Below are 14,737 nucleotides of genomic sequence, written 5' to 3'. Positions count from 1 at the left end.
GACTCTAACCTAAGTGTATGTAAACCTCCGACTTGAACTGTACATTGCTACCTCAATTACCTCGTACCCCTGCACATGGACTCGGTACTGGTACTCCCTGTATTTTTTTGTTAAATGCTTTCTTAGTGTCCAACAAGCTTTCTCTGCCCTTAACCTTCAAATCCTCCAAAACAAAGGTCATGTGGTTTGGTAAGAAGAAGGCCCCTCTCCCCACCGGTGTGATTACTACCTCTGAGGATTTAGCGCTTGAGGTAGTCATCTCATACAAGTACTTGGGAGTACGGCTAATTAAACTCTGATTCAGTTGACCATCCTACCCATGCTGGATTACGGAGACGTAATTTATAGATCGGCAGGTAAGGGTGCTCTCGAGCGGCTAGACGTTCTTTACCATTCGGCCATCAGATTTGCCACCAATGCTCCTTATCGGACACATCGCTGCACTCTATACTCTTTTCAGTTCGCTGCAGCTAGCGACTGGAACGAACTGCAAGAAACACTCAAACTGGACAGTTTTATCTCCATCTCTTCATCCAAAGACTCAATCATGGACACGCTTACTGACAGTTATGGCTGCTTCACGTCATGTATTGTTGTCTCTACCTTATTGCCCTTTGTGCTGTTGTCTGTGCCCAATAATGTTTGTACCATGTCTTGTGCTGCTGCCATGTTGTTGCTACTCATGATGGTTTCATGTTGGGTTGCTACCATGCTGTGTTGCTGCCATGCTATGTTGTCTTAGGTCTCTCTTTATGTAGTGTTGTCTCTCTTGTTGTGATGTGTGTTTGGTCTTATATTTATATAATTTATATAAAAAAATGTAATCCCAGCCTCCGTCCCCGCAGGAGGCCTTTTGGTAGGCCGTCATTGTAAATAAGAATTTGTTCTTAACTGACTTGCCTAGTTAAATAAAGAAAAAGCTTCAGGGAGACCAACACCTTTTGAAACCAGTTGAGTGCCACAAGGTTCCTAGCTTTACTTTAGCTGTAGAAAGAAAACTAAGACTGCTTGCATTTGGAATGTTTTAAAAATGCAATCTGTAATCTTAATCACAACATTTGTAACATGTTGCACAAATTGGATTCGTAACATATCACACTATTTGTAAAATTCGTGAAACATATCACAAAATGAATGACGTAGTGCACAACGGGGACCTGTTTTGGCTCTTGAACTACTTTCAAAACTGTGTTGAAATTATTCAAAAGTTTAAGTGCAAAAGCTAATGCTTTTCTTCTTCATTCTAGTTCATCACCAACATGATCAATGTCAACATGACCTCTGTTTGCCAGGTAAGGGTTCTCTCGTTTCTGGAGCAGTTCTATGAGTGTATATATCTATACCATAGATTTTTCATCTACAGTCGTGGTCAAAAGTGTTGAGAATGACACAAGTATTGGTCTTCACAAAGTTCGTTGCTTCAGTGTTATGAGATATTTTTGTCAGATGTTACTATGGTATACTGAAGTATAATTACAAGCATTCCATAAGTGACAAAGGCTTTTATTGACAATTACATTAAGTTTATGCAAAGAGTCAATATTTGCAGTGTTGACCCTTCTTTTTCAAGACCTCTGCAATCCACCCTGGCATGCTGTCAATTAACTTCTGGGCCACATCCTGACTGATGGCAGCCCATTCTTGCATAATCAATGCTTGGAGTTTGTCAGAATTTGTGGGTTTTTGTTTGTCCACCCGCCTCTTGAGGATCGACCACAAGTTTTCAATGGGATTAAGGTCTGGGGAGTTTCCTGGCCATGGACCCAAAATGTCGATGTTTTGTTCCCCGAGCCACTTAGTTATCTCTTTTGACTTATGGCAAGGTGCTCCATCATGCTGGAAAAGGCATTGTTTGTCACAAAACTGTTCTTGGATGGTTGGGAGAAGTTGCTCTCGGAGGATGTGTTGGTACCATTCTTTATTCATGGCTGTGTTCTTAGGCAAAATTGTGAGTGAGCCCACTCCCTTGAATGAGAAGCAACCCCACACATGAATGGTCTCAGGATGCTTTACTGTTGGCATGACACAGGACTGATGGTAGTGCTCACCTTGTCTTCTCCGGACAAGGTGTTTTCCGGATGCCCCAAACAATCAAAGGGGATTCATCAGAGAAAATGACTTTACCCCAGTCCTCAGCAGCCCAATCCCTGTACCTTTTTCAGAACATCAGTCTGTCCCTGATGTTTTTCCTGGAGAGAAGTGGCTTCTTTGCTGCCCTTCTTGACACCAGGCCATCCTCCAAAAGTCTTCGCCTCACTGTGCGTGCAGATGCACTCACACCTGCCTGCTGCCATTCCTGGGCAAGCTCCGCACTGGTGGTGCCCCGATCCCGAAGCTGAATCAACTTTAGGAGACGGTCCTTGCTGGACTTTCTTGGGCGCCCTGACGCCTTCTTCACAACAATTGAACCTCTCTCCTTGAAGTTCTTGATGATCCGATAAATGGTTGATTTGGGTGCAATCTTACTAGAAGCAATATCCTTGCCTGTGAAGCCCTTTTTGTGCAAAGCAATGATGACTGCACGTGTTTCCTTGCAGGTAACCATGGTTAACAGAGGAAGAACAATGATTTCAAGCACCACCCTCCTTTTTTAAAGCTTCCAGTCTGTTATTCTAACTCAATCAGCATGACAGAGTGATCTCCAGCCTTGTCCTCGTCAACACTCTCACCTGTGTTAACGAGAGAATCACTGACATGATGGGAGCTGGTCCTTTTGTGGCAGGGCTGAAATGCAGTGGAAATGTTTTTTTGGGATTAAGTCAATTTTCATGGCAAAGAGGGACTTTGCAATTAATCTGATCACTCTTCATAACATTCTGGAGTATATGCAAATTGCCGTCATCAAAACTGAGGCAGCAGACTTTGTGAAAATTAGTATTTGTGTCATTCTCTATATTTTTTTCAGTGATGGTGTACGGTTGGTGTGCACTTTTGTCTGTCCGAGGCAAAGTTCAGGGTTTTCAGTGGTACGACAACGTATTGATGACACACTGGCACAGATGCCATGTAGACGGGCATCCATCTTCCTCTTCCTCCCCCCTCTTTCCTCTTCTCCTTCTCCACTGTTGCTGCTGTGCTACCTGCGGCAAACTGTCTGTGTTCACCAATGCACTGCACCACACACACACACACACACACACACACACACACACGGCTGAAATATGCCATACATCTCCCATAATGACACTGGGGTAAATCTGTTGCAGGATCTGAAGTTCCTCGCCGGTCCTGTATGACTTTAAAACAGTTTGTTTTTAGAGAACTTTATTGTCCATCAAAATTTTAATTTTGTCTGGAAATTGAATATTTGCATTAAATTGAACATGTAGTATTGTCCCACATGGTGTCTTTCATTTGTGCTGTTTATGGTGCAGCCACTGTGATTCCTGACCATGCTGTTTATGGTGCAGCCACTGTGATTCCTGACCATGCTGTTTTGTCAGGTCATTGACCTTTCTCTTTCCCTGTCCCCTGTTCAGATGACCCGTCTCGTTCTGCCCAGAATGGTTCAGAGGTGAGTTTGTTGCCATTAGTGCTGTTGCCACATTCATAAAGGAACATGCATTCACTTTTTATTTGCATTAGTGCCAATGATAGTCTGTCAAACTAGGTAGTCTGATGCAGTTCTTTTTAAATGGGTTTTTACATCTCGGGCAAATTCTTGCCATACTCATCCACATGAAGTGCTTCAACTACAAATGCAAAATAAAATCCTTTGTCAACCTGAGTGGTTGATTTTCACCCACCCCCTTCTAATGCTAGCCTGGGGACCAGTCTGTTTAGCTATCATCCCACTCCTTGTCATGCTAATTCCATAAAGAGTTGGCAAGAGGGCAGAAACGGGCTGGCTCCCAGGCTATTCTAATGCTGGAACCTACATCAGAAAAGCCTAAATGTGCTCCATTTAGAATGTCCATGATATGAAGACAGGCTTTAGAACAACAGTGTTATACAGAGGATACACTAATACACAGCCCCTCTTCCCAGCTGCTGCTCCTCTGCTCTTCCCCAGCTGCTGCTCCTCCCCAGCTGCTGCTCCCTCCCAGCTGCTGCTCTTCCCCAGCTGCTGCTCTTCCCCAGCTGCTGCTCTTCCCCAGCTGCTGCTCTTCCCCAGCTGCTGCTCTTCCCCAGCTGCTGCTCCTCCCCAGCTGCTGCTCCTCCCCAGCTGCTGCTCCTCCCCAGCTGCTGCTCTTCCCCAGCTGCTGCTCTTCCCCAGCTGCTGCTCTTCCCCAGCTGCTGCTCCTCCCCAGCTGCTGCTCTTCCCCAGCTGCTGCTCCTCCCCAGCTGCTGCTCCTCCCCAGCTGCTGCTCTTCCCCAGCTGCTGCTCTTCCCCAGCTGCTGCTCCTCACCAGCTGCTGCTCTTCCCCAGCTGCTGCTCTTCCCCAGCTGCTGCTCCTCCCCAGCTGCTGCTCTTCCCCAGCTGCTGCTCCTCCCCTCCTCCTTTCTAGCCCTATTTCTTTGTTCTCCATTCTGACCAGCTGCTTTTCAATTCACACGAAGTGCACCCTCTTCAGATTGGCTCGGACGAATCACATGGGATCTCTGGGCCAATGGGAAGGTGAGGGGCCAACCAACCCCGTTTTCACTACATCACTGCAGCAACAGGGGCGCAAACTACGTCAGCAAGCGGCTGCCATGGCAACCCGAACAGTGACTTTGATTACTGTGTGTGTGTGTGGCAGTTTATAGTGGAACTAGTCTGCTTGTGTTCTGTGACAAACAGACCACAGCACCTTTCAGCACATCATAGCAGAACAAGAAGAAAGTCCTCTCATCCCATTTTGTTGTGTGTTTCAGGTCCAAAGGTGTGGTCCTCAACATCTCCTCTGCCAGTGGCATGTACCCTGTCCCACTGCTCACTGTATACTCCTCTTCCAAGGCAAGGGCCACTCATAGACATCTATATACACACAGACCACACCACACCACACCACCACACCACAGACAGACACCACCACACACCACCAGACACCACACACGTGTTTATAAAATGTTCCATAGTAGGATTTGTTACATATAGCAAAGTCTTTTGGTTCTCCAGCTGTAGTTCAGAAGGGGGCGCACTCTCGCTCAATTCAAAGGGCTTTATTGGCATGGGAAACATATGTTTACATTGCCATAGCAACTGGAATAGATGATAAACAAAAGGGAAATAAACAAGGGGAATAAACATTACACTCACAGTTTTAAATATAAATATAGAGATTTCAAATGTTATATTATTGGCTAAGTACAGTGTTATAACAATGTGCAAGTAGTTGAAGTATGAAAGGGAAAATAAATGCAGATAAATATAGGTTGTATTTACAATGTTTGTGCTCCACTGGTTGCCCTTTTCTCATAGCAACGGGCCACAAATCTTGCTGCTGTGATTACACACTACGGTATTTTGCCTAACAGATATGAGAGTTTATCAATGTTTGATTTGTTTTCAAATTCTTTGGGTCTGTGTGATCACGGGGAAATATGTCTCTCCTAATGTGGTCATACATTTGACAGGAGGTTAGGAAGTGCAGCTCAGTTTCCACCTCATTTTGTGGGCAGTGGGCACATAGGCAGACCTGGCTCTCGAGAAGACAAGCTATGGCGGCCTCTCTCAATAGCAAGGCAATGCTCACTGAGTCTGTACATAGTCAAAGATTTCCTTAAGTTTGGGTCAGTCACAGTGGTCAGGTACTCTGCCACTGTGTACTCTCTGTTTAGGGCCAGACAGCATTCCAATTTGCTCTGTTTTTTGGTTGATACTTTCCAGTGTGTCAAATTGTTATCTTTTTGCTTTCTCATAATTTGGTTGAGTCTAAATGTGTTTCTGTCCTGGGGCTCTGTGGGGTCTGTTTGTGTTTGTGAACAGAGCCCCAGAGCCTGCTGGCTGAGGGGACCACTCTCTAGGTTCATCTAATATAATAATAATATGCCATTTAGCAGACGCTTTTATCCAAAGCGACTTACAGTCGTGCGTGCATACATTTTTGTGTATGGGTGGTCCCGGGGATCGAACCCACTACCTTGGCGTTACAAGCGCCGTGCTCTACCAGCTGAGCTACAGAGGACCACACTCTGTAGGTGAGGGTTTTGTGGTGGAATGTGTGGGCATCACTTCCTTTTAGGTGGTTGTAGAATTTAACAGCTATTTTCTGGATTTTGATAACTAGTGGGTATCGTCCTAATTCTGATCTGCATGCATTGTTTTGAGTTGTACACAGTATACTTTTGCAGAATTCTGCATGCAGAGTATCAATTGGGTGTTTGTCCCATTTTGTGAATTCTTGGTTGGTGAGTGGACCGGTTCGATAACTGATTGAAGTATTATAATTTTTTTTCCAGATCCTAATTGGGATTTCATGTTCCTTTTGATGGCATAGAAGGCCCTTCTTGCCTTGTCTGTACACAGTAGTAGTAGTAGTAGTAGTAATAATAATAATAATAATCTCTTGGTTTCTTTAGGCTTTTGTGGACTTCTTCTCTCGTGGACTTCAGGAGGCGTACAAGGCCAAGGGAATCATTGTCCAGGTGAGAACTGTCTTCCTGTTGACCTGGGCCACTTTCAGCAGGACACCACATTGGCCAGCGTTCAGGTAGAATTTTATTATGTAGAACAAACATGCCTCTGGCAGGTAGAATAGGCATAGGATAAGGGATCACGTCAGCTCTATTCATGGCATTTCTATCTGCAACGTTCCACAACATTTGCATTCAGAACATGGCCCTGTTCGCTACTTGTTGCCATCTGACTTCTCCGTCAGTCCTACAAAGCTAGCTATGGCTACACCATACAGTTCCACAAAGCTAGCTATGGCTACACCATACAGTTCCACAAAGCTAGCTATGGCTACACCGTACAGTTCCACAAAGCTAGCTATGGCTACACCGTACAGTTCCACAAAGCTAGCTATGGCTACACCGTACAGTCCTACAAAGCTAGCTATGGCTACACCGTACAGTCCTACAGTTCCACAAAGCTAGCTATGGCTACACCGTACAGTCCTACAGTTCCACAAAGCTAGCTATGGCTACACCATACAGTCCTACAGTTCCACAAAGCTAGCTATGGCTACACCGTACAGTTCTACAAAGCTAGCTATGGCTACACCGTACAGTTCTACAAAGCTAGCTATGGCTACACCGTACAGTTCTACAGTTCTACAAAGCTAGCTATGGCTACACCGTACAGTTCTACAGTTCTACAAAGCTAGCTATGGCTACACCGTACAGTCCTACAGTTCCACAAAGCTAGCTATGGCTACACCATACAGTCCTACAGTTCTACAAAGCTAGCTATGGCTACACCGTACAGTTCCACAAAGCTAGCTATGGCTACACCGTACAGTCCTACAGTTCCACAAAGCTAGCTATGGCTACACCGTACAGTTCTACAAAGCTAGCTATGGCTACACCGTACAGTTCTACAGTTCCACAAAGCTAGCTATGGCTACACCATACAGTTCCACAAAGCTAGCTATGGCTACACCGTACAGTTCCACAAAGCTAGCTATGGCTACACCGTACAGTCCTACAGTTCCACAAAGCTAGCTATGGCTACACCGTACAGTTCTACAAAGCTAGCTATGGCTACACCGTACAGTTCTACAAAGCTAGCTATGGCTACACCGTACAGTCCTACAGTTCTACAAAGCTAGCTATGGCTACACCGTACAGTCCTACAGTTCCACAAAGCTAGCTATGGCTACACCGTACAGTTCTACAAAGCTAGCTATGGCTACACCGTACAGTCCTACAGTTCTACAAAGCTAGCTATGGCTACACCGTACAGTCCTACAGTTCTACAAAGCTAGCTATGGCTACACCGTACAGTCCTACAGTTCTACAAAGCTAGCTATGGCTACACCGTACAGTCCTACAGTTCCACAAAGCTAGCTATGGCTACACCGTACAGTTCTACAAGCTAGCTATGGCTACACCGTACAGTCCTACAGTTCCACAAAGCTAGCTATGGCTACACCGTACAGTTCTACAAAGCTAGCTATGGCTACACCGTACAGTTCTACAGTTCCACAAAGCTAGCTATGGCTACACCGTACAGTTCCACAAAGCTAGCTATGGCTACACCGTACAGTTCCACAAAGCTAGCTATGGCTACACCGTACAGTTCTACAAAGCTAGCTATGGCTACATCGTACAGTCCTGCCTCTTTTTTATGTCTCACTCGAAGGTTGTTCTTGGTCTACCTCAGTTTGAGACCTGTTGAGTTATCTCAATGTTTCCTGGTCCTGAGAAACCAACGTTTGTTTAGTTTTTGCCCTAGCACTCATACGCTTGATTCACCTATTCAACTCCTCATCAATCCTTTTGATTTGAATCCGGTGTGAGTGGGTGCCAGGTCCAGAATTGGGAAACATTAAGATGTCTCAAGTCATCTATTTAACGTGGATACTGTTGCTGTATGTACATTGTTTAATTTTCAGCTGCGCTCCCTCTCACATCTTTTGTTTTCTAGAGCGTGCTGCCCTTCTTTGTGGCCACCAAGATGACCCGTATCAGGAAGCCCACCCTGGACAAGCCCACCCCCGAGCGCTATGTGGCCGCTGAGCTGACCACCATCGGACTGCAGGACCAGACCAATGGCTACTTCCCCCACGCTGTCATGGTACGGACCGAACTCTCATATCCCTTAGTTTTGCTTTTGTTTTAAAACGTTTTTGAAACAACAACAAAAAATGAACGTTTCTTGTTGGACAAGTCCAGGGAGCCCTTCCCAGTTTCAGTCCGTTTTCTTCTGTTTGGTGCAGAACATTCCGAGCTGATATGATCTGTTTGTCATGTAGAAGCATTCAGTTTCACATCACTGAATAGTGAATACACCCTCAATGTGTACAGTGCATTTGGAAAGTATTCAGACCCCTTGACTTTTTCCACATTTTGTTACGTTACAGCCTAATTCTAAAATTGATTAAATTAATATTTTTCCTCATCAATCTACACACAATACCTCATAATGACAAAGTGAAAACAGTTTTTTTTTTTATGTTTGGAAATATAAACACGTACCTTAGCAAAGGGTCTGAATACTTAAGTATGAGACTCTAAATTTAGCTCAAGTGCATCCTGTGTCCATTGATCATCCTTGATGTTTCTACAACTTGATTGGAGTCCACCTGTGGTAAATACAATTGTTTGGACATGATTTGGAAAGGCACACACCTGTCTATATAAGGTCCCACAGTTGACCGTGCATGTCAGAGCAAAAACCAAGCCATGAGGTCGAAGGAATTGTCCGTAGAGCTCCGAGACAGGATTATGTCAAGGCACAGATCTGGGGAAGGGTACCAAAATCTGTCTGCAGCTTTGAAGGTCCCCAAGAAGACCGTGGCCTCCATCATTTTTAAATGGAAGAAGTTTGGAACCACAAAGACTCTTCCTAGAGCTGGCCACCCGGCCAAACTGAGCAATCGGGGGAGAAGGGCCTTGGTCAGGGAGGTGACCAAGAACCCGATGGTCACTCTGACAGAGCTCCAGAGTTCCTCTGTGGAGATGGGAGAACCTTCCAGAAGGACAACCATCTCTGCAGCATTTCACCAATCATGCCTTTATGGTAGAGTGGCCAGACGGAAGCCACTCCTCAGTAAAAGGCACATGACAGCCCGCTTGGAGTTTGCCAGAAGGCACCTAAAGGACTCTCAGACCATGAGAAACAAGATTCTCTGGTCTGATGAAACCAAGATTGAACTTTATGGCCTGAATGCCAGGCGTCACGTCTGGAGGAAACCTGGCACCATCCCGACGGTGAAGCATGGTGGTGGCAGCATCATGCTGTGGGGATGTTTTTCAGCGGCAGGGACTGGGAGACTAGTCAGGATCGAGGGAAAGATGAACAGAGGTCCTTGATGAAAACCTGCTCAGGACCTCAGACTGAGGCAACGGTTCACCTTCCAACAGCACAACGACCCTAAGCACACAGCCAAGACGACGCAGGAGTGGCTTCGGGACAAGTCTCTAAATGTCCTTGAGTGGCCCAGCCAGAGCCCGGACTTGAACCCGATCGAACATCTCTGGAGGGACCTGAAAATAGCTGTGCAGCGACGCTCCCCATCCAACCTGACAGCGCTTGAGAGGATCTGCAGAGAAGAATAGGAGAAACTCCCCAAATACAGGTTTGACAAGTTTGTAGCATCATACCCAAGAAGACTCAAGGCTGTAATCGCTACCAAAGGTGCTTCAACAAAGTACTGAGGAAAGGGTCTGAATACTTATGCAAATTTGATATTTCAGTTTTTTATATTTGCTGAATTTTCTAAAAACCAGTTTTTGCTTTGTCATTATGGTGTATTGTGTGTAGGTTGAGGGGGGGGGGGAAACGATTTAATCCATTTTATAATAAGGCTGTAACGTAACAATTTGGGAAAAAGTCAAGGTCTGAATACTTTCCAAATGCATTGTATACACTGAGTATATGAAACATTAAGAAACACCTTCTTTGAGTTGCACCCCGCCCCCCCCTTTTGCCCTCAACAGTCAATTTGTCGGGGCATGGACACTACAAGGTGTCGAAAGCATTCCACAGGGCTGCTGGCCCATGTTAACGCCAATGCTTCCCACAGTTGTGTCAAGTTGGCTGGATGTCCTTTGGATGGTGGACTTTCTTGAAACAAACTGTTGAGCATGAAAAACCCAGCAGTGTTGCAGTTCTTGACTCAAACAAGTGTGCCTGGCACCTACTACCATAACCCGTTGAAAGACACTTAAATATTTTGTCTTGCCCATTCACCCTCTGAATGGCACACATACACAATCCATGTCTCGAGGCTTAAAAATCATTCTTTAATCTGTCTCCTACCCTTCATCTACACTGATTTTGAAGTGGATTTAAGAGGTGACATCAATAAGGGATCATAGCGTTCACCTGGTCAGTCTATGTCATGGGTCTATGTTCTTAATGTTTTGTATACTCCGTGTGTAGTATGTCCACTAACTAACCTCTGGCCTCAGGGCTGGCTGACCACTGTCCAGGTGCCCATTAACCTGGTCCTCTGTTGTCTTCAGGGCTGGCTTACCACTGTCCTGGTGCCTATTAACCTGGTCATCTACTTCGGGGCCAGGATGAACCGAGCCCAGCGCACCGGATACCTGAAGAGGAGGAAGCTGAGGGATCTGGGCAACCAGAGCAACGGGAAGAGTGACAGGCTAAAGAGCGAGTAAGAAGAACTCCATAGCAACAAATGGAGACTAGAAGCTGACCATAGAACTACCATTCAAGTACTCTGACTACCCTTGACTATGTCCATTTTAGATCAGGGTTCCCCAACCCTCTCCTCGGGATGATTAGTTGACTAATGGAGTCAGGGGTGCCAGTTTAGGGTTAAAACGATGTGAAACGTCTGGGGAAGCCCGACCAGAGGGTTGGGGAACCCTGCATTAGATAATGGTGTTGAATATTCGCTTGACTGTGTTTTACCATTTTGGAAGGGTGTGGAAGTGTGCCACTGAGCCCATATTGATGTAACTGTAGCATGTATTTTGAATGAAGTGGTAACCAAAGTGGCTGGAACAAAAATGAAATGAAAGAAAAGGTATTTTGTTTTCAGCACAGGGAATAGTTATTATTTTTCTATGTGACCAAAAATAATTGTTTAGAGAATCATCTTTAACCGGGGTGATTTTCGTTGACTCTGCTGTTGTAAGCAGTGAAATGGTGGTGGGGTAAATACATTTTATAATATTTGATGTACGTAAAAGCAAGCCACATCTTCAGGGACATTTACACACTGTGGCTGAAAAGTGTACAAGCGATCAAATCTTGATTCCTCATTGCCTTACAGACCTTTCTTAGCTCATTGGAAGAGAGGCTCAAAGGTCCCACCCCTCGGACCGCTTCCTCCAATGAGCTTTGAGAGGGAGAAATCAAGGACCGGAATAGTCAAAGATTTGATGGCTTGTACACTTTTCAGACCTAGCCCATGTAAGAGAGAGCTCGCTCCAGCCTCCGCTTGTTTGTCTTGACTTGCTGAGTTGTTTGTCAATCACGAATGTTGGCCTTTTGTGTGTCTTTGTTGCACTGACGTATTCCTTTTTGTTTCCTGACTTGTTGTCCAACCTCAGTCTTGTAAGGTTGTTTTTGTACCTTTTTCCATCAAATCCATATCACTCTTCTCTATCATTCTCATCCACATGCCTTCCAGTTCATGTTGGTATTGGTCCAATGAGATGGACTCTGGCACATTGAAGTCCTTATATGGAGCTCTGAACGAGTGACATAATAGTAGTTGTAAAGCTGACAATACACCCTGTTGGCTTACAGTTCATATACTGTATTGCCGATGCCAAAGATTGTATGTCTTATATTGTGCAAGATTGCATCTTCGTACAACAACAAGCACAACTATTTCTGACTGTGTTTGTATGGGTGTTGGTCTATGTATGCCGTGGATCTCTGTATGACTTGTTCAGACTTTAACCGTGGTGCCCTTAAGAGTTCTCAAGTGTGAAACTCGACCAGTTTTATAGTATCAGGAATGTTGAGCATGGAATTGCAATGTACTCCCGTCGCTCTTGCTGCTTCGCACCTGTATAATTATCAGAACGTTTCTATGATTTTATAATAAATAAATAAATACTGTACAATGTGCTCTATATTTTCACTCCGACTTTTTATGATTTCTGGATATTAATGAACAAGAACTATGCTGTTTTTAAAAGGGGTTGCAATGTTAAGTTCATTGGTCGTGTAAAAAAACAAATATAAAATAAAGATTATACAGGTATTTTGGGTATATTTTCTCTGGTGTTCCTTCATCCCAAATGGCACCCTATTCCCCTACTCAAAAGTAGTGTACTATGAGGAATGGCATGCCATTTGGGGCACATCCAATGTGTCTCCCCCCCTCCCTCCATATTTACCAAGATTTTGGGGGCAAGACTATCACTCTTATGATGTCACTTTATGATTTCACAACAGGGATTCCGCTGTTGTCAGAGTTCCAAGAACAGCAAAGCAACATCACTTCCTGGTCATTCCGCATGCAGACAATGTCAAGACGAGTGGTAAGTGGCTACTTCTCTGAATATTTAAATAGTTTTCTTTTACTGTATTTCTTACATGGAAATGAAAATAATTGGATAAAACTGAGTTTTTTTTTCTTTTTGCTATAAATAACTTTTTAATGTTGAAGATGGACATATTGAATGAAACACCTGCCACTAATATGAGCTAATGTTTAGTTGTGTGGGGAAAGCCTATATCTTATTGGTTTGCAATGACTTGGCTTGGAAGGTCTAATCAGAAGTAAGTCCTTTCAAAGCATCCACTTGGCTTTGCACTTATTCTACTGAACAAAAATATAAACGCAACATGCAACAATTTTGAAAGATTTCATATGAGGAAATCAGTCAATTGAAATAAATTCATTAGGCCCTAATCTATGGATTTCACATGACTGGGAATACAGCTATGCATCGGTTGGTCACAGATACAGTGGGGGAAAAAAGTATTTAGTCAGCCACCAATTGTGCATGTTCTCCCACTTAAAAAGATGAGAGAGGCCTGTAATTTTCATCATAGGTACACGTCAACTATGACAGACAAATTGAGATTTTTTTTTCTCCAGAAAATCACATTGTAGGATTTTTAATGAATTTATTTGCAAATTATGGTGGAAAATAAGTATTTGGTCACCTACAAACAAGCAAGATTTCTGGCTCTCACAGACCTGTAACTTCTTCTTTAAGAGGCTCCTCTGTCCTCCACTCGTTACCTGTATTAATGGCACCTGTTTGAACTTGTTATCAGTATAAAAGACACCTGTCCACAACCTCAAACAGTCACACTCCAAACTCCACTATGGCCAAGACCAAAGAGCTGTCAAAGGACACCAGAAACAAAATTGTAGACCTGTACCAGGCTGGGAAGACTGAATCTGCAATAGGTAAGCAGCTTGGTTTGAAGAAATCAACTGTGGGAGCAATTATTAGAAAATGATCAAGAACGGTGAGCAAAAATCCCAGAACCACACAGGGGGGCCTAGTGAATGACCTGCAGAGAGCTGGGACCAAAGTAACAAAGCCTACCATCAGTAACACACTACGCCGCCAGGGACTCAAATCCTGCAGTGCCAGACGTGTCCCCCTGCTTAAGCCAGTACATGTCCAGGCCCGTCTGAAGTTTGCTAGAGTGCATTTGGATGATCCAGAAGAGGATTGGGAGAATGTCATATGGTCAGATGAAACCAAAATATAACTTTTTGGTAAACTCAACTCGTCGTGTTTGGAGGACAAAGAATGCTGAGTTGCATCCAAAGAACACCATACCTACTGTGAAGCATCGGGGTGGAAACATCATGCTTTGGGGCTGTTTTTCTGCAAAGGGACCAGGACGACTGATCCGTGTAAAGGAAAGAATGAATGGGGCCATGTATCGTGAGATTTTGAGTGAAAACCACCTTCCATCAGCAAGGGCATTGAAGATGAAACGTGGCTGGGTCTTTCAGCATGACAATGATCCCAAACACACCGCCCGGGCAACCCCATAGAAAATCTTTGGAGGGAGTTGAAAGTCCGTGTTGCCCAGCGACAGCCCCAAAACATCACTGCTCTAGAGGAAATCTGCATGGAGGAATGGGCCAAAATACCAGCAACAGTGTGTAAAAACCTTGTGAAGACTTACAGAAAACGTTTGACCTGTGTCATTGCCAACAAAGGGTATATAACAAAGTATTGAGAAACTTTTGTTATTGACCAAATACTTCTTTTCCACCATAATTTGCAAATAAATTCATTAAAAATCCTA

General features: G+C 44.4%; 1 protein-coding gene across 1 annotated transcript in view; it reads left to right on the top strand.

Annotated features, from left to right (window-relative positions):
• The window catches only part of LOC311148823 (very-long-chain 3-oxoacyl-CoA reductase-A-like), a 31,941-nt gene extending 19,226 nt beyond the window's left edge, over positions 1 to 12,715 (top strand). Inside the window, exons 6-11 of the mRNA XM_084185818.1 lie at positions 1,248 to 1,292; positions 3,480 to 3,514; positions 4,798 to 4,879; positions 6,445 to 6,510; positions 8,456 to 8,605; positions 10,999 to 12,715. Coding sequence (XP_084041944.1) covers positions 1,248 to 1,292; positions 3,480 to 3,514; positions 4,798 to 4,879; positions 6,445 to 6,510; positions 8,456 to 8,605; positions 10,999 to 11,154 — 534 coding nt within the window. The 3' untranslated portion in view covers positions 11,155 to 12,715. The remainder of the gene's footprint in view (positions 1 to 1,247; positions 1,293 to 3,479; positions 3,515 to 4,797; positions 4,880 to 6,444; positions 6,511 to 8,455; positions 8,606 to 10,998) is intronic.
• Positions 12,716 to 14,737: the final 2,022 nt, after the last annotated feature.

The sequence above is a fragment of the Coregonus lavaretus genome, assembly GCF_964263955.1.
Source record: "Coregonus lavaretus genome assembly, chromosome: 21".
Taxonomy (NCBI): domain Eukaryota; kingdom Metazoa; phylum Chordata; class Actinopteri; order Salmoniformes; family Salmonidae; genus Coregonus; species Coregonus lavaretus.
The sequence above is the reverse complement of the archived record's forward strand: the minus strand, read 5'-3'. Positions and strand labels throughout refer to the sequence as shown.